Raw genomic sequence first — 19608 nt, forward strand, 5'->3', positions numbered from 1 at the left:
ATAGGACTAAATACGCACGACTTAGAATTATCTGTATGTAAAGAATTAATTCACTCCCTGTTTGTGTTTCCTCAAGTTTTATCTATTAAGAGGACAACACCAGAGAGATGTCCCCGTCCTCTTCTTCCACAGAACTGTGAACAAGAAAATCTTAATGTTCCTCAGGATCATCAGGTAGATGGAGAGCTGTCATGAGATCTCCCCTATGATGTGTAGACGATTGTGAAGGTCTTGTGCTTAGTCGTGTTTTATCCACCAATATTATATAGTAATTAAATGTAATTTATGCATATTGATTAAAGATATGAAGAATAAGATAAGAGGGTAGCTAGAAATTAGGATTGGATTGGGTTTAGTATAGTGGGGTACAATAGTCAGGAAAACTACGGTGCCAGTATAGGAATAGTCTAGGAAATAAGGGGATTTCCAAGGTGGGCGGGGTAAGAGTGAGTGAGTTTGTCAGTGGGATACTTCCTGATTCTCAGTCACTCAGTGGGAGTAGTGTACAGTACTGTATTATAGTTGTAACGTTAAGTAAGAAATGGTTGGAAAGTGATTTAGGAGAAGGCAGAAAACTTGGGAAAAGCAGTATGCGTTCATCCGCCACTTGGTACGTTGGTATCCCTTAGAGAATCTGGGGCCTATGGCTCGAATTAGGACAGAGGAACCTTTTTCATCTCCCAGTGAAGAGGAGCCGGAGTGGGAACCAGTATGGAAAACTGTGCGCAGGAATATGGGGACCCCAAAGCCAGGACGAGCATCTCAGAGGCTAGAGGACCCAGCATTGAGATGCTGAAAACATGAACTTGTGCTGTACTGAAACCAGGGCTGTGGAGTCTGTAGGCTAAATCTCCGACTCCTCAATTTCCATGAGTCTGACTCCCTTATACATGGCCCACGTTTAAGTTTAAGTGACAAATTTACTGTGGTAAAATGGTAACATCAGGCTTTTAATCATTATTACGATACAATAATCAATCCATTTAGATAGAACATAAAATATATTTAGTGGAATACAACTTTAGAACAAAAAGTGTTTTCAAATTTACAATTTATTATACACTCTGCAGTAAGTGTAAAAAAAAAAAAGTTATCAACAAAACGTACTGAATAGCATTTGTGCAGTCTATGAATTTGTTCTGAGAAATGGTATCGCCTCCATCAGTTCCTCCTTTATAGATGACCTCAAATCTGACCTAATTATTATAAGGCTAGAGAATAACCTCTCTACACTAACTTGGGTTGGTGGCAAAGCAGTGACCACATGGGCAACATATCTAACAATTTCAGGGTATAAAGGAATTGCCTCGTGCACAGTCAGTTTTGATGAACGATTGAACTCTCCTACTTCTTTGAGAGCAAGTGAAAAATGTTGCTGAAGTATGGTCAATCTGTTTTCTATGGGAGTGGAATCTTTTTCTCTGCAGAAATGCTTTGTCTGCTCCATGTCGTCTAAATACTTTTTTCGAAATCAAACTCCTCATCTGATGAGGATGAAGAAACGGCAGCAGCAGCACTGGCAGGACCTGAGTCCTCTTGCTCTTGGCTGTCCTGTAGGCCACGCATCCTAACTGCTACCTCAATCAGAGCTTCTTTTCCTTTAGTAGCTGGTGATCATCCAGCTATATATGATCACTTGGGTCCACATAAAAAGCTGCCAGAAGAATTTTATTTTCTAATATCTCTGATGAATCTCTGGTTCATTGAAGCAGCAATTCCATCTGCGATTAAACCTCCTCTTTGGGACAGGCAAAACAACAAGTTCTTCCACTACTTTATAAAAATGCCAGGATTTAAATCCTCAGCTTGTAAATTTTTAGTCACTGTAAATGGGTGATGAAGCAATTCCTTTAATTCAGCCACCTGTGTCCATTGACCTTCATGTAGTGTTACCTGAGGGTTGGCCATATCTACAAGGAAGGGTTTCAGCTCAATCATTAAATAGGTGCTGCCCCACTGATTGGCTTGATCTACAATTGCCCCTTTTCCACCACGTCTCAAGATGGAATCAATTTTAGGGGTTCTGGCAGCAATAGCAAATTTCTTCACTTTGCTAATCAGAGTTCCAGCATGTCCCTCTTGCAGACTATCTCTTATTGCCAGCTGAAGCGTGTGCACAACACAGTGCATGTGCTGAATAGAAAAGAGGTGTGAAGCAGCTTCAACAAGATCATCTAATTCTAAATAATCATTTTGCTGTTCTTCTGTAGTATCTGCTTTTTCCTCCATTATGGAGGAACAGGAGTGTAGCCTTTCATCTCCAACATACTGAATGTGAAATGTTCTTCTAGCTGCTGTTCACCTTCATTATTCTCATTCATCAGTTTAATTGTACTTATCGTGTTTGCAGTATTATCCTTTACAATAGCAAGAACCAGTTTTTTTTAGTTCATAATCTTGAAGAACTTTTTCCGCTAAGGTGTGGAGAAACTGACTGCTTTGATGAGCTTTAGTATCTTTTACTGCCAGCGTCTTAGTAACAATTTTTTTGTTGTCACAAACATATCGAACATTGATAGCAAAATAGTTCACTCTGTGGCGTGTGCAGGCATCCATTTTAAGAAATAGAAAGCGTCTCTTGAGAGTCTTTTTAAGATTTTCCTTTTGGTTAAGGGCTTCTTCAATCACTAATTTTCTAATACTTTCTCTTTCAAGAGAAACACCAAGTTTGCAAGCCATTTCTCCATTAAGAGCTGTAAAAGCTGGTCGTGCAAATAATGATAATGGTACACTGTCCTTCACAACAAGCTCGATGAGCTGTCTTTTAAACACATCTTCTGTCATTGTTACAGTAACTTTGTCACTTACAAAATATCTTGTAACTGATGTTTGAGATGCTCTTTCCTCCTCCTTTGCCTGGTGGGAAGTGCTGATCTCTGGTTTCTTGGTGCTGCTGTGATCTTTTTCAATCACAGCTTTGCAAACTTCTGGGTGGCAGCATTGTATATGTCTTCTTAGACATAGCGGCGTTATGCCGCGGTGTAACGTAGTCCGTCTAACAGACGCCTATAACGCAATGTGAACCCAGCCTAAGGTATATTGTAATTCTTGCAAGAACAGGGAATCAGGCACTGTATAATTTAGGATATAAATAAAACAATCTTTGCATAAATCAATAAGACAGATGATCAGAATAAAGTTTGTAAAATATGTTAGAAAGCTTTATGCTGAACTTTCAATGTCAGGCTTGTCTCAGGGTACAGCTCACTAAATGCTTCACATCATATTTCTTCACAGTCTATGAAGAGGGGAGGAGGGAGGAAGCATGTTTGTGCTGAATCATATTTCAGAACACACACAAATATATATGTTCTCATCGATCCTGTTACTATTTCTGAATTTGAGATGTTAGAAAACAGTGTTTCCCCTTATATTCTATGTATAGTGTATATAAGTCATCAGGGCAGCTAATTTCTCCAAACATGAGCTAAGAGGAAAAACAAACTAAAACATAAAGAATACAGAGACGACATATACTGGACTATTGATTTATGCACAGTTTATTGAAAGTTTAGATATGCTTTAAGAAGTACTTGCCTTAATTCTGCTCTCCTGTTCACTCCAAAATTTCTGAGATAAATGCAGGCATTTCTTCCCTGTGTGTTAATTTTTCCCCTGATCTGTAGAGGAGGAGCCTCACTACTTATCATGAACATAAACTGCAGCAAAGATTCATCTCAGCTAAAAGTCTAGACCTTAGATCAGTAATAGGACAAGCAATTGTAGGACATTTCATAACTTTCCCAAATTCTTATGAAAAAATATTCCCCACAAACTGCATTGAACTACTGTACCCAATTTATTATGTATTTTAGGAGTCGGTCCATTTTATACCGACTCCGACTTCACCAAAATGGGCTCAAACTCTGACTCCACAGCCCTGACTGAAACTGCCATGGATTGTTTGTTATTATGTAAAGTTACACTGTTAAAGCAGAATACGGTGTCTGTTCCTGAGTGTGTGATATCATCCGGAGACAGGACTATGGGATCTGCAAACGCAAATGTGAGTTTTGTGTGATCCCACACCACACGTCAGATGGGACATTGTTTTCTTTGCGGGATGCCAGGGTGTGGGAAAACAGCCACTCGCCATGACTACCACCCTGGCTACCTCACCAAACCACAGAAATATAATATCAAGTCTTTGCACCAGCATTTTGTGCATACAATTACACATCCTCCTCTCACCTGAGACCTATAATATCTGAAGAAAATCTCATTGTCTGATCCTGGAGAGACGACGTGAATTGTAGATCTTTTGTAATTTTCTGCTGTGATCTCCTCCGCCGGAATGTTCAATCCGTAAGATGTTTGTGTATTTAACCCGTTTATCTTTGTGCTGTTCTTGCTTTGTGTGTAAATCATTATATCATTAGAATTTTTGGGGCATTTTTTATTTTTTATTTTTTTCTATGTCAAATCTAAAGTTTCATAAGCTTGCTCCTGCTGCTCTAAATGTATCCACAAACTCAATTAAGAAAAGTATAGTAAAAGTGCAAGCAGAGTACCTATCAGGGGGTTCTAAAAGTTAGCTGTGAATGGGTATTAGGGTGTCATTCGGGGCAGTTGTCTTTGTGGCCTACCAAAATGGCCTGTGGTGGCTGCGAGAAGTGTGGTGTGGATGTGTGAGATGGCTGAGGTGTGCACTACTTTAATTGTTGTTACATATGGAGATGGCTACTCTTAGTAAGCATCTGTGCGCACCTGTTTTCTGTTTGGAAGTGATGGCCAGTCTTTTGATATTTGTATACCTAGGCTATTTGACTGAGCACTCCACCCCTCAGCCTCAGGCGTTTTTAATTACAGCAGTATCCTACCGCCCCATATAAATGTAGGCTTCAGCCTAAGAGAGGATTCACATTAGGTAGTTTCCCAGCATTAGGAATTGCTTTGTCGTTGCTGCTGGTACACATTAATTGGCTAATTTATGCATGAAGTGTTCTCATTTTTTCCATCATACATGACGGCACCATGAGAGAGGGGATCCGCCCATCAAGGACAGGAAACCTTCAAGATAAAAGGGGTGGCTCCTCTCTTCACATCAGTTGGTTTCCTGTCCTTGACGGGGAACCCTCAAGATAGAAGACTTCTGATGAAGACAGAAGAGGAGGCCTGGGTCGGGTGAATTTGGGCAGGCGCTAGTCTGCTGCACCCGTCACCAGGTACCGGTAGTCGCCTCGGGGGCCATGTATTCCATGCCCCCCCCTGAGCGAAGCATGGCCACAGCCCGTGAGGCAAATGCCCGGGTGAAGATGGAATCTCGGAGGCCATGATTAGTGACCATCCTGGTTGCCAAAAAAAAAAATCCACCTGCTAATTTTTGTCCTCGGAGGTCACAATGGGTGCTCCCTCCCTGTTGACTATGGTGACCATGCAGCCTGTGAGACACATCGGTGCCCAGGCTAGGTAAGGCTCCTCGGAGGTATTATGCCATCCCTGTTGAGCACTGCAGATGGTCCCAAACCCCCCCCCCCCTCACCTCCCCTCCTTCCTCCCTTGGCTCCCTGCATGGAGTACCTGTAAGCAGCATGATCGCAGCAGGGGAGCGGTGCATGGGACAAGCGCGGGGTAAGTGCAGCTTCCATACTGTGATCCAGCACTGGTCTCGGCACGTGTATCGCGCAGCCGAAAAGGAGAAGGGTGTGCGCACGACATCCGGGACGCGGCGGCACTCGGAACCATGGATGCGGTGCAAAGGGGCCGGGGGAGCAAGAATTCGAGCGCGCACCGGAAGTAGTGGCCGGGTGCGCGCAAGGAGGAGGCGCAGATGCTGGCGCTGGGATCAGGATCAACCAGGTGGAATAGTAAGGAGCGCGCACCGGAAGTAACAGCCGGTTGCGCGCTCAGGACCCGACGGCAGTATTCGGGCAGAGGCAGGATCAACCAGGTGAATGGTGGATCTAATAGCGCGCACCGGAAGTGGTTGACGGGTGCGCGCTCTGACATAATTATACAGCGCAGGCGTTGCGCTAGCGACGGGCAGATGCAGGATCAACCAGGTGATTGGATGCATCTATGAGCACCGGAAGTGGTGCAGGCAAGATCAGCCAGGTAATCAATCATGACAGGTGTGCATATGCACCTGACTACTGAAGCGACCAGTAGTGGCAGGAGCAACCAGGTGATTCATTAAAAAAAGAGAAGGAAGAGAATCTATTTAAAGGGAACCTATCACCCCGTTTTTTTCGGTATGAGATAAAAATACTGTTAAATAGGGCCTGAGCTGTGCATTACAATAGTGTAGTTTGTGGACCCCGATTCCCCACCTATGCTGCCGAAATACGTTACCAAAGTAGTCATTTTCGCCTGTCAATCAGGCTGGTCAGGTCGGATGGGCGTGGCTTCTTCCCCCAGATATTGCGTAGTTTTCCGTTGGTGGCGTAGTGGTGTGCGCATGTCCAAGGTCCCCAATCCTGCACGGGGGGGTGAAAATAGCAGCGATGTCCGTTATTCCATTGGTGGTCGGTGGGCGCGGCCATCTTCCTTTGGCCGCGCGTGCGCAGAAGCGGCGCTCTGCTGGCCGCGGCTTCAGGAAAATGGCCGCCGCGATCTCCATCTGCGCACGCGCGGCATCCCGCGGCCATTTTCCTGAAGCCGCGGCCAGCAGAGCGCCGCTTCTGCGCACGCGCGGCCAAAGGAAGATGGCCGCGCCCACCGACCACCAATGGAATAACGGACATCGCTGCTATTTTCACACCCCCCCCCGTGCAGGATTGGGGACCTTGGACATGCGCACACCACTACGCCACCAACGGAAAACTACGCAATATCTGGGGGAAGAAGCCACGCCCATCCGACCTGACCAGCCTGATTGACAGGCGAAAATGACTACTTTGGTAACGTATTTCGGCAGCATAGGTGGGGAATCGGGGTCCACAAACTACACTATTGTAATGCACAGCTCAGGCCCTATTTAACAGTATTTTTATCTCATACCGAAAAAAACGGGGTGATAGGTTCCCTTTAAACGAGCCAGAAGTGCTGCCCTGTGTCACTAAACCAGGCCAGGTTAAAGGTGACTACTCTTGTTACGTGGTAGTGTGTATGATGGAGAGCTTTTCACCAGAACATTTGATGCCACAGCAAGAGATGCAGGAGAGGCGGTCTCGCTCAAGTGAAAAGAGCCAGACCCGCCGTGGCAGCAGCAGAAGCCGCTCGGACAGCGTACGGACGGATCGCCATACCAAGGAGGGGTCCCTAGCCTCATTAGGAGACACAGAGAAAACCAGCCAACCTCCGGATCCGGTACCCGTACTTTGAAAGCGTCCGAGTGGTGAGTGAACTGCGAGAAAGTCCAGCACGCTAATGTCTGTTCTTTTCTCTTATCTCCGTCTCTCCCCTCTTTTCTTGCATACATTGGGGGGTGGAGTATAGGAGGTCCCCAAAAAGTATAAATCAAAAGCTAAAAACAAGGAATGTCCCTTATGCAGAAAAGCGTTAAAACCATCCTGGAATAAAAATCTGTGTCAGGATTGCATTAACAAGACGGTAGCGGAGGAAACACCCTCCTTTACAGAGAGTCTAAGATCACTGATCCAATCAGAGGTCTGTAGGTCTGTAAAAGCATTGCAGACAGCTGACACAGATAACAGATCTAGGGACAGATCCAGCCCCTCAGTAGCATCCCAGAGGGATTCCTCTGAGTCAGAGGAGAACTCAGATACAGCCCGCTGTTCAGATAGTAGCTCAGAGGAGGAGGATACATTTCCAGGGGAGGCTACGGATAAGCTTATAAAAGCTGTTCACTCTACCATGGGGCTGGTAGATGAGAAGGCAAAAAAGACAGCCCAAGAACTTATGTTCAGTGGTCTGCAGAAGAAAAAAGCGGAGGTCATCCCCTATTAATGAACAGCTACAAGAACTGATTAAAAGGGAATGGCAAAAACCGGAAAGAAGGTCCCAAATAACCACCTCCCTAATGAGAAGATATCCTTTTGAAGAGGAGGCCTCCTCATCTTGGGATAGAGCCCCAAAAATTGATGTGGCAATTTCAAAAGTTGCCAGGAAATCCTCCCTGCCATTCGAGGACCTAGGTTCTCTAAAAGAACCTCTGGATAGAAAAGTGGATGGTTCCCTAAAAACAGCATGGGAAGTCTCAGCAGGGGCACTAAGGCCAGCTATCACGGCCACTTGTGTAGCCAGATCCCTTAAAATCTGGATAGACAACCTGGAGGAACAGGTAGAATAAAAAGTTCCCAGAGAAACTCTCCTAGAGGCAATACCAACCATGAGAGCAGCGGCAGTGTTTCTAGCTGAAGCATCAGCAGACTCGGCTAGACTGGCAGCAATGTCAGCAGCTTTAGCCAACGCAGGACGCCGGGCGGTATGGCTTAAATGCTGGCCAGGAGATACACAGGCAAAGATGAAGCTTTGCTCTTTGCCTTGTGAGGAGAACTTCCTGTTTGGACCGGCATTAGACGAGGTGTTGGAGAAAGCCGGTGACAAAAAGAAAAACTTTCCAAAACAGCCATTTCAGCCCTTTCGGCGCTCCTTTCGGAGAGGCCAAAAATTCCGAAGGCAGCAGTATAGAGACCGAGACAGGGGCAACTTCGATAAGCGGTCCAAGGGAGGAAAGGGCTTCTATTTTGGCAAGTCCCCCAGGGACACCAAGAAACCCTCCCAGTGACTGTCCTTCTCAGGTGGGAGGGAGGCTCTCTCACTTCCTTCCAGCCTGGGAGAGGATCTTATCCAGCGTATGGATCCGACACATCATAGGGTCAGGCCTAAAATTAAAATTCCACCACTGGCCTCCAAGAAGATACATGCAGACCCCGGTACAGTCCTCCCAAGAGAAACAAGACAGTCTGGAGGGGGAAGTAACATCACTCCTAGACAAACACGTCTTGGAAGAAGTTCCTATCGAGGAAAGGATGAAAGGATTTTATTCCTCCCTTTTTCTCATAAAAAAAACGGACAATTCTTGGAGGACATTAATAAATTTAAAAGGCCTCAACAAATATCTAATAATTCCATCATTCAAGATGGAAACAATAAAATCAGCAGTGAAGCTCCTATATCCTCGGTGTTACATGGCGGTCCTAGACCTCAAGGATGCTTATTACCACGTCCCAATCAGACAACAAGATTGTCAGTTTCTCAGAGTGGCAGTCCAGATGGGGCCCCAGTTGTGTCACTTTCAGTACAGGGCTCTGCCCTTTGGGATAGCAACAGCCTCACGGGTATTTACAAAGCTGATTGCAGAGGTCACAGCACATCTCAGGGAAAAAGACACTCTGATAATACCCTACTTAGACGACTTCCTGATAGTGGGGAAAAACTTTTCTCACTATCAGCAGGTCAGAATAGTGATGGACACTCTACAGACACTAGGATGGCAACTAAACCTCAAGAAATCCAAAATAGAGCCAGCAGTGGTCCAGAATTTCCTGGGAATAACGGTAGACTCCTTGGCGCAGGAATGTCGCCTCTCAGAGGAAAAAGAAGAAAAGATCAAACAAATTATTATGACCACATTAAAAAAACCAGAGATGACTTTAAGAAGAGCCATGTTGGTGTTAGGGTCCCCAAGCTCCTGCATATCGGCAGTAAAATGGGCCCAGTTCCATGCAAGAGAACTGCAATGGTGTGTGCTACAGAACGACCTGGAACTTCAGGGGCAGCTAGAGCAGAAGCTCATTCTCTCACTCTCTGTACTCCAATCGCTCAGGTGGTGGTTACAGATAGTCATCTCCGAGAGGAGTTCCCTGGACATACACAGCCTCCAAAGTAATCACAACGGACGCCAGTCCATGGGGGTGGGGAGCTCACTCAGACACACTATGGGTCCAAGATCCCTGGGCTCAAGAGGAGAAAAACCTATCCTCAAACGAGTGGGAACTCCTAGCAATAGAAAAGGCACTAGAGAGGTTACTTCCACACTTGACAGGGCATCATGTGAGAGTCCTATCGGACAACCGAACAGCTTTCGCATACGTGAACCACCAGGGGGGCACCCGTTCTCGGTCACTGATGCACATAACCAGAAGACTCATGGCTCTAGCCGAAAGGCATTTCCTTTCATTATCGGCCCTGCATATTCGAGGTGTAGACAATATAAAGGCAGACTTTTTAAGCAGGAACCACTTAAGGCAAGGGGAATTGTCCCTAAAAAAAGTCAATTTTTCAACGGATAGTGCGCATGTGGGGAAGACCCAGTGTAGACCTCTTTGCCTCAAAAGCCAACAAAAAAGTTCATAAGTTCTGCTCCCTGAACCCAGCAGACAGGCCGTTGGCAGTAGACGCCTTCAGCATAGAATGGACGTCAGGACTCCTGTATGCCTTCCCACCGATATGTCTAATCCCAGCTGTTCTGAAGAAGATCAGGGAGGACAAGGCCAGAGTGATTGTCATAGCTCCCTTCTGGCCGAAAAGACCATGGTTTTACTGGCTGAGAGTGATGTCAGTGACGGACCCGTGGGTTCTCCCGGAAGACCAGGCCCTTCTAACACAGGGTCCCTTCAACCACCCGCAGAATTCCGGGCTACATTTGACAGCCTGGCATTTGAACGGTCGTTGTTAGAGAAGGAAGGGTTCTCAGCTGGTTTAATATCCACCTTGCTTAGTAGCAGAAAACCAGTAACGACCAAGATATATGGAAGAAATTTCTGTCCAGCTCAGGGCCAATACGGGAGAGGGAGGTTCCGATAGTGGCAATACTGGAGTTCCTTCAAAAGGGCTTAGATCTGGGATTAGCTGTTAGTACCCTCAAAGTACACATTTCAGCCTTAGCAGCCTTATTCAACTGTGACCTGGCAAGCAATAGGTGGGTGGTGAGGTTTATCCGAGCCTGTAGTAGAGCTGACTCTGTTCCATCTCCTACTCCTCCACCATGGGATCTAAATTTAGTGTTGACAGCTTTGACAGAAAGCCCCTTTGAGCCGTTAAATACAACCTCAGATAAAGAACTAACATTACAGACAGCTTTGTTAGTGGCACTTACATCGGCCGGTAGGGTGGGGGATTTACACGCATTGTCAGCTGACCCCCCTTACACACAAATTATGAACGATAGGGTTGTATTAAAACTAGATCCGGCATATCTCCCCAAAGTGGTATCGAGATTTCATAGGGCTTAGGATATAACCCTACCCTCTTTCTGTCCCAATCCTAGTAACAAGAAAGAGGAGAGACTCCATTGCCTAGATGTCAGGAGATATATCCTGCAGTATTTAGAGAGTACAAAATCCTGGAGGAAACAGAGGGCTTTATTTGTTTCATTCCAGGGGTCAAGGAAGGGCCTTAAAGCCTCAAAACAAACTATCGCTAGATGGGTGAGAGAGGCCATTATTCTAGCGTATAGTAGTGCTGGCAGGGTTGTTCCACAGGGTCTGAAAGCCCATTCCACGAGGGCCATGGCGACGTCGTGGGCGGAGAGAGCAGATGCTACCATCGACCAAATCTGTAAGGCGGCCACTTGGTCTTCTCCGTCTACATTTTTTAAACACTATAGGCTAGACCTATCTGCTACCTCTGATCTCACATTTGGGAGAAGAGTGTTACAAGCAGTGATCCCTCCCTAAAAGAGAATACAAATCTCTAACTCTCTCGTGGTGCCATCATGTATGATGGAAAAACACGGGAATTACATACCTGGTAATGTGTTTTTTCATGAGACATGACGGCACCCTTATATTCCCACCCTTTTGATCACGTCATTAGTTGGGTGCATTATTAGCATTATTTGTATTATACACTCCCTGGGGTATCGGTGAATAGAACTGTATAGGATGTATTATTTATGTGTACACTAACCAGCGGAGTTCCTCTCGTACTCTGTAAAACAACTGATGTGGAGAGAAGAGCTGCCCCTTTTATCTTGAAGGTTTCCTGTCCTTGATGGGCGGATCCCCTCTCTCGTGGTGCCTGTTGTGAATTCCGTTCTTGGGCTCCCTCCGGTGGTTGTAAATGGCACTTTTGTGAATTCTGCCCTTGGGCTCCCTCCGGTGGTTTTGAGTGGAACTGCTGCTCCTTGGGTTTAGCATTAGCAGCTGCTTCCACTGATCGTCTCTCCTGGCTCTGCTATTTAGCCTGGCTCTAGTCTTCAGCCAGTGCCAGCTGTCAATGTTTCTTGGTTGGATTCAGATCTCTCCTTGGATTTCTCTGATAGCCTGTCCATTTCAGCAAAGATAAGTCATTGCTTGTTCTTTTGGTTGTCCACTTGCTGTGGACTTAATCGTTCAGCTCATGTTATGTTTTTTCTTGTCCAGCTTGTCAGTATGATATATTCAGCTTAGCTGGAAGCTCTGGGAAAGCAGATTTGCCCCTCCACACAGTGAGTCGGTGTGGAGATTATTTTTGTAAACTCTGCGTGGATTTTTAGCTTTTAATACTGACCGCACAGTATCCTTTCCTGTTCTGTCTCTCTAGGTAGTATTGGCCTCCTTTGCTAAATCCTGTTTTCATTCTGTGTATGTCATTTCCCTCTCCACTCACAGTCAATATTTGTGGGGGGGCTATCTTTCCTTTGGGGATATTCTCTGAGGCAAGATAGCTTTCTGTTTCCATCTTTAGGGGTAGTTAGTTCTCAGGCTGTGACGAGGTGTCTAGGGAGTGACAGGAACATCCCACGGCTACTTCTAGTGTTGGTGTTAGGATCAGGAACTGCGGTCAGTACAGATACCACCTCCTCAGAGCTTGTCCCATGTTGCTCCTTAACCACCAGGTCATAACAGGTGCCGTCATGTCTCATGAAAAAACACATTACCAGGTATGTAATACCCGTGTTTTCCAATTTTCTAGAGCAGTAATGTGATTCAAATTTCATATTTCCATGCTCTAGCTCTACTTTTTGTTGGTTGTCTAAAAGTTAGCTGTGCATGTGTATTAGGGTGTATCAAAATAGGGAGCGGTGGCTACGAGAAGTGAGGAAGTGTGTGGATGTGTGAGCTGGCTGAGGGGTGCGCTTAGCTCATTGTCAGAGTATTGCAATAGTTGAATGGACAACTGAGTGTGAGAAGTGGGGTCTTACTCTCCCAGGGATGGGCGCTCATCTTCGCAAGCTTCACCATTCATCTTCCAAGGTGTTCCTTCAGTTCATTTGGTATATGCTTATTAGCTGTGTTTGGCCTCTTAGCCATAACCATTGAACATGTTACATCCCTGCATTTGCATATGTATGGTAGAGGTATTTGCACATGCACGCTATTATAGAAATACAGTTAGCTGATATTAGTTATAGGATGTATCCCTGACACCTATGTTATTACATCTGCTCATCTTCCCATTAAGGTTCCTACAGTATTAGATCCTCTAAGCAGAGATTTTCTGTATAAGAGAATTTTCCTGATTGACCCATCAAGAATGGCTAGTGACTGGGACAAGATCGTGGAGAGAATGTTACAACTTACCCTAGAGATCCTCTTCCGGCTTACTGGAAAGGTGAGAGATTCTGATGACGTCACATTATATCATTCTTATCTAAGGGAATAACAGAGAGAACTGGAGAGGTGAGGACTCTGGGAATGTCTGTAGTGAGATTTATTAATGTGTCTCTCCATAACCAGGAATACACAGTAGCGAAAAAGACCTCTAGTGAGCACTGTCAGGTCCCTGTGTCTGAGGGATGTGGAAGACCCTTGAGCCCAATCACGAGATCTCCACCTCACCCCCAAATGCATGAGGACATCAATGACCAGAAGATCCTAGAACTCGCCTACAAGATGATTGAGCTGCTGAAAGGAGAGGTGACACTGCTGGGACATTATACAATAATGCTACGAAGTGATCAGGGGGTTGACTGTATCATTTTATGTATCAGGTGCCTATAAGGTGTCAGGATGTCTCCATCTATTTCTCCATGGAGGAGTGGGAGTATTTGGAAGGACACAAAGATCTGTACAAGGACATCATGATGGAGGTTCCCCAGCCCCTCACATCACCAGGTAATAGACAGGACTAAATACACACGACCTAGCATTATCTGTATGTAAAGAATTAATTCAGTCCCTGTTTGTGTTTCCACCAGTTCTATTAAGTAAGAGGACAACACCAGAGAGATGTCCCCGTCCTCTTCTTCCTCAGGACTGTAAACAAGAAAATCTCAATGTTCCTCAGAATCATCAGGTAGATGGAGAGAAGGTGTCATGAGATCTCCCCTATGATGTGTAGATGTCTGTGAAGGTCTTGTGCTCAGTCTGGTTTTATCCACCAGTACTATATGTTTTATACTTGTGTAATGAGAACGGTGGAGATGGCAGGATTAGAGCTGAACATAGATGGGACTTCTCCATCTGTCTGTGACTTTTACAATATTTGTTTCAGGGTGAAGATCTGACCCATATTAATACTACAGAGACATATGTGAGGGGTGATGAGCAGTGTAAAGTGATTCCTACAGATCATGACTCAGGTGAGTAGTAACCTCTAAATGCAGAAAAGTCATAGATTATTTTCTGTCACCGGCTGACTATGCTGTATTGGTGGTCTTGTTCAGTCGTATCACAACTAAAGTGAAATAAAACTTGGCAATCAACTTAAATGCAAGAATCCAGAAGTGATTTTAAAGGGAATCTGTTGCCCCAAAATTTGCCTATAAGCGAAGGCCACCGGCATCTGGTCTTATTTACAGCATTCTGTAATGCTGTAGATAAGCCCCCATGTATCCTGCAAGATAAGAAAAACAGGTTATATTATACTCATCCAGGGGCGGTCCCGGTGCAGTTTGTGTCCGATGGGCATCGCGGTCCGGTGCGGGTCCTCCCATCTTCATGCGATGACGTCCTCTTCTTTTCTTCCTGCCGTGGCTCCTGCGCTGGTTTACTTTGTCTGCCCTGTTAAGGGCAGAGCAAAGTACTGTAGTGCGCAGGCGCAGGGAAAGGTCAGAGAGGCCCAGCACCTGTGCACTGCAGTACTTGTCTCTATCAGTTTTGTACATCGAGTGACTGAAATTCTTGCCCATTCTTCCTTGGCAAACAGCTCGAGCTCAGTGAGGTTTGATGGAGATCGTTTGTGAACAGCAGATTAAATCTCTTTCCACAGATTCTCAATTGGATTGAGGTCTGGACTTTGACTTGGCCATTCTAACACCTGGATACATTTATTTGTGAACCATTCCATTGTGGATTTTGCTTTATGTTTGGGATCATTGTCTTGTTGGAAGACAAATCTCCGTCCCAGTCTCAGGTCTCTTGCAGACTCTAACAGGTTTTCTTCAAGAATGATCCTGTATTTGGCTCCATGCATCTTCCCATCAATTTTATCCATCTTTCCTGTCCCTGCTGAAGAAAAGCAGGCCAAAACCATGATGCTGCCACCATCATGTTTGACAGTGGGGATGATGTGTTCAGGGTGATGAGCTGTGTTGCCTATACGCCAAACATATCGTTTGGCAAAGCCAAAAAGTTCGGTTTTGTTTTATCTGACCAGAGCACCTTCTTCCACATGTTTGGTGTGTCTCCCAGGTGGCTTGTTGCAAACTTTAAACAACACTTTTTTATGGATATCTTTGAGAAATGGCTTTTTTCTTGCCACTCTTCCATAAAGGCCAGATTTGTGGAGTGTACGACTGATTGTTGTCCTATGGACAGACTGTCCCACCTCAGCTGTAGATCTCTGCAGTTCATTCAGAGTGCTCATGGGCCTCTTGGTTGCATCTCTTATCAGTCTTCTCCTTGTTTGAGATGAAAGTTTAGAGGGACGGCTGGGTCTTGGTAGATTTGCAGTGGTATGATACTCCTTCCATTTCAATATGATCGCTTGCACACTGCTCCTTGGGATGTTTAAAGTTTTGGAAATCATTTTGTATCCAAATCCAGCTTTAAACTTCTCCACAACAGTATCACGGACCTGCCTGTTGTGTTCCTTGGTCTTCATGATGCTCTCTGTGCTTCAAACAGAACCCTGAGGGTATGTGCACACGTTGATGGAACCTCTGCGGATTTTTCCGCACCTGTTTTTGTAAACTGCACTGCGGAATTACCGCGGATTTACCGCATTTTCTTTGCGGATTTTGTGCTGATTTCACATGCGGTCTTACACCTGTGGATTCCTATTCGCCCAATGAATTAGCATGCTGCTGCAACGTTTCCACGCGTTTTTTTCCGCAGCATGGGCACTGCGGATTTTGTTTTCCAAAGGTTTGTATTATACTGTAAACGCATGGAAAGCTGCTGCGAATCCGCGGCAAAATCCGCAGAGTGTGCACATACCCTGAGACTATCACAGAGCAGGTGCATTTATACGGAGACTTGATTACACACAGGTGGATTATATTTATCATCATTAGGCATTTAGGACAACATTGGATCAATCAGAGATCCACAATGAACTTCTGAAGTGAGTTTGCTGCACTGTAAGTAAATAATATTGCACGCCCCACTTTTCAGTTTTTGAATTTCCACAAAAATTTAAGATAACCAATAAAATTCGTTCAACTTTTCAATTGTGTTCCACTTGTTGTTGGTTCTTCACCAAAAATTTACATTTGGTATCTTTATGTTTGAAGCATGATATGTGGGAAAAGGTTGAAAAGTTCCAGGGAGCCGTATACTTTCGCAAGGCACTGTAGGTGCTCTTGGTTCGTAAGCCTAGGCTAGCTGATGTCAAAAGTTTATCAGGAGGGGAGTCCAATAGGGCAGGTGCAATATCTTTTTCTGCAAAATGCACTTTCAATCTTAAGAGTACGGAGAAACCGTTGTAGCTCAATATCAATATTAAAAGTATTTAATCGATATGGCGGACAGAATGAGAGACCTTTTTTGTAATAAATGGTATTCAGCAATGCCCAGAGTCCGTGTGGATATATTAATCACCAAAGGGCATGTACCTGTGAACGAGTCACTCTCTGTTCTGTGTCTCTTCTTTTGTTGCCCTCTGTGAAGCCTCTTCCTCTTGGGCCTTTTGTTCTCTGACCTTAAAAACTGTTTAGTCCTGGGTGAGGATCCAGTCTTTCGGATTCAGAACCTGATGTGGAATGGTCGGAGGAAGACCTGTAGTTGGATCTGGTGTAAGAAGAGCGAGATTTAGGATTATCACACCAACGATATACACGATCTTTTTCGTAGTCGTCTGCGTCTTGTTGAGATTTAATTATTTTCCTGTTCTCTGTGGCCCTTCTATATTAGTCTGTGACAGTTTTAATTTTGGACTTTAAAGGGAACCTGTCACCCCCCTCAGGCGTTTGTCACTAAAAGAGCCACCTTGTGCAGCACTAATGCTGCATTCTGACAAGGTGGCTCTTTTAGTTATGCTCCCTGCACACGCTGAAATAAACACTTATAAAATGTGCCACCTCATACCCTGAAATCGCCAGGGAGGCGGGTCTTTCCTTCCTTATCAGACGCAGCACAGCCGTCACTCCGGGCCTGTGCGCGCCGGGCGCCGCTTCTTGCTGCATTATGGTCCCTGGCGCCTGCACTGTAAGTACAAAGGGCAGCGCAACTTCGCACGCCCGAAAAAAAACAACTTAATGCGCCGGGGACGATAATGCTGCAAGAGGAGGCGGCGCCTGGCGCGCACAGGCCCGGAGTGACTGCTGTGCTGCGTCTGATAATATATCCTTTCAGGGCTGCAAAAAGGGTATGGCGTCACGAGGGGCACCTTATCCTGTTGGATCAGGGATGTGATTTACCTAACATACTCCGCAAAAAATGAAAATCCTCCAGAGGGTATAAGGGCGCATTCAGCTTGAGCCATGGCATCTTCCTGGGCTGAGAGCAGACGTTCCTATTGAATCTATATGTAAGGCTGCTTCTTGGTCGACTCGGTCTACTTTCTATAATCACTAGAGACTCAAACTTTCATCTTCATCTGACTTGGCCTTTGGCAGAGCCGTACTCAGCACGGTGGTCCCTCCCAAGTGAAGGATCTCTAGAAGTCTCTCTAGTGGATGCTGTCGTGGCGAAGGGTAAAAAGCCAGATTACTTACCGGTAATGGGAAAACCAGTTAAGATATCTTAGATCAATTTATAAAAACAAAACAAAAAAGACCTAAAAAAAATGACTTAATATGTATTAAAAAGTTCCAAAAACCGTAGGGAAAAATGGAGGGTCCAATCTAATGCTGATGAAGCATAAATAACTCCACAAGCAATATTGTTCAGACATACACTGCTCAAAAAAATTAAGGGAACACTTAAATAACAGAATGTAAGTCCAAGTAAATCAAACTTTAGTGAAATCAAACTGTCCACTTAGGAAGCAACACTGACAATCAATTTCACATGCTGTTGTGCAAATGGAATAGACAACAGATGGAAATTATTGGCAATTATCAAGACACCCTCGATAAAGGAGTGGTTCTGCAGGTGGGGACCACAGACCACATCTCAGTCTGCATTCTGGCTGATGTTTTGGTCACTTTTGAATGTTGGTTGTGTTTTCACACTCGTGGTAGCATGAGACGGACTCTACAACCCACACAAGTGTCTCAGGTAGTGCAGCTCATCCAGGATAGCACATCAATGCGAGCTGTGGCAAGGTTTGCTGTGTCAGTCAACGTACTGTGCAGAGGCTGGAGGCGCTACCAGGAGACAGGCCAGTACACCAGGAGACGTGGAGGGCGCTGTAGGAGGGAAACAACCCAGCAGCAGGACCGCTACCTCCGCCTTTATGCAAGGAAGAACAGGAGGAGCACTGCCAGAGCCCTGCAAAATGACCACCAGCAGGCCACAAATGTGCATGTGTCTGCACAAATGATTAGAAACCGACTCCATGAGGATGGTCTGAGTGCCCGACGTTCACAGATGGGGGTTGTGCTCACAGCCCAACACCGTGTAGGACGCTTGGCGTTTGCCACAGAACACCTGGATTGGCCAATTCGCCACTGACGACCTGTGCTCTTCACAGATGAAAGCAGGTTCACACTGAGCACATGTGACAGATGTGACAGAGTCTGGAGATGCCATGGAGAGCGATCTGCTGCCTCCAACATCCTTCAGCATGACAGGTTTGGTAGTGGGTCAGTAATGGTGTGGGGTGGCATTTCTTTGGAGGGCTGCACAGCCCTCCCTGTGCTCGCAGAGGTAGCCTGACTGCCATTAGGTACCGAGATGAGATCCTCAGACCCCTTGTGAGACCCTATGCTGGTGCGGTTGGCCCTGGGTTCCTCTTAATGCAGGACAATGCCAGACCTCCTCTGACTGGAGTGTGTCAGCAGTTCCTGCATAATGAAGGCATTGAAGCTATGGACTGGCCCGCCCATTCCCCAGATCTGAATCCGATTGAGCACATCTGGGACATCATGTCTCGATCCATCCACCAGCATCACATTGCACCACAGACTCTCCAGGAGTTGGCGGATGCTTTAGTCCAGGTCTGGGAGGAGATCCCTCAGGAGACCATCCCCCATCTCATCAGGAGCATACCCAGGCGTTGTACAGTAGGGAGGTCATACAGGCAAGTGGAGGCCACACACAATACTGAGCATCTTTTCCTTGTCATGAGGCATTTCCACTGAAGCTGGATCAGCCTGTAATTTGATTTTCCACTTTGATTTTGAATATCATTCCAAATTCTGACGTCCATTGGATATTCATTTTAATTTACATAATTGTTATGTTTTATTGTACTGAACACATTCCACTATGCAATGACTAAAAATTTGCAACTGGAATATTTCATTCAGAGATATCTAGGATGTGGTATATTAGTGTTCCCCTTTATTTCTCT

The 19608-nt window shown here is 45.4% G+C and overlaps 2 protein-coding genes across 4 annotated transcripts in view; both read left to right on the top strand.

Moving 5' to 3' along the window:
• Nucleotides 1–19608, top strand: part of LOC143767471 (uncharacterized) — a 432524-nt gene that overhangs the window by 105306 nt on the left and 307610 nt on the right. The gene's annotated exons all lie outside the window — the stretch shown is intronic.
• Nucleotides 1–19608, top strand: part of LOC143767453 (uncharacterized) — an 80509-nt gene that overhangs the window by 13544 nt on the left and 47357 nt on the right. For all 3 annotated transcript variants that reach the window (XM_077255793.1, XM_077255795.1, XM_077255794.1), the window contains exons 5-10: nt 77–174; nt 13231–13380; nt 13506–13685; nt 13760–13883; nt 13967–14064; nt 14263–14350. In XM_077255793.1, coding sequence (XP_077111908.1) covers nt 77–174; nt 13231–13380; nt 13506–13685; nt 13760–13883; nt 13967–14064; nt 14263–14350 — 738 coding nt within the window. The remainder of the gene's footprint in view (nt 1–76; nt 175–13230; nt 13381–13505; nt 13686–13759; nt 13884–13966; nt 14065–14262; nt 14351–19608) is intronic.

This window comes from Ranitomeya variabilis, chromosome 4 (assembly GCF_051348905.1).
Source record: "Ranitomeya variabilis isolate aRanVar5 chromosome 4, aRanVar5.hap1, whole genome shotgun sequence".
NCBI lineage: Eukaryota > Metazoa > Chordata > Amphibia > Anura > Dendrobatidae > Ranitomeya > Ranitomeya variabilis.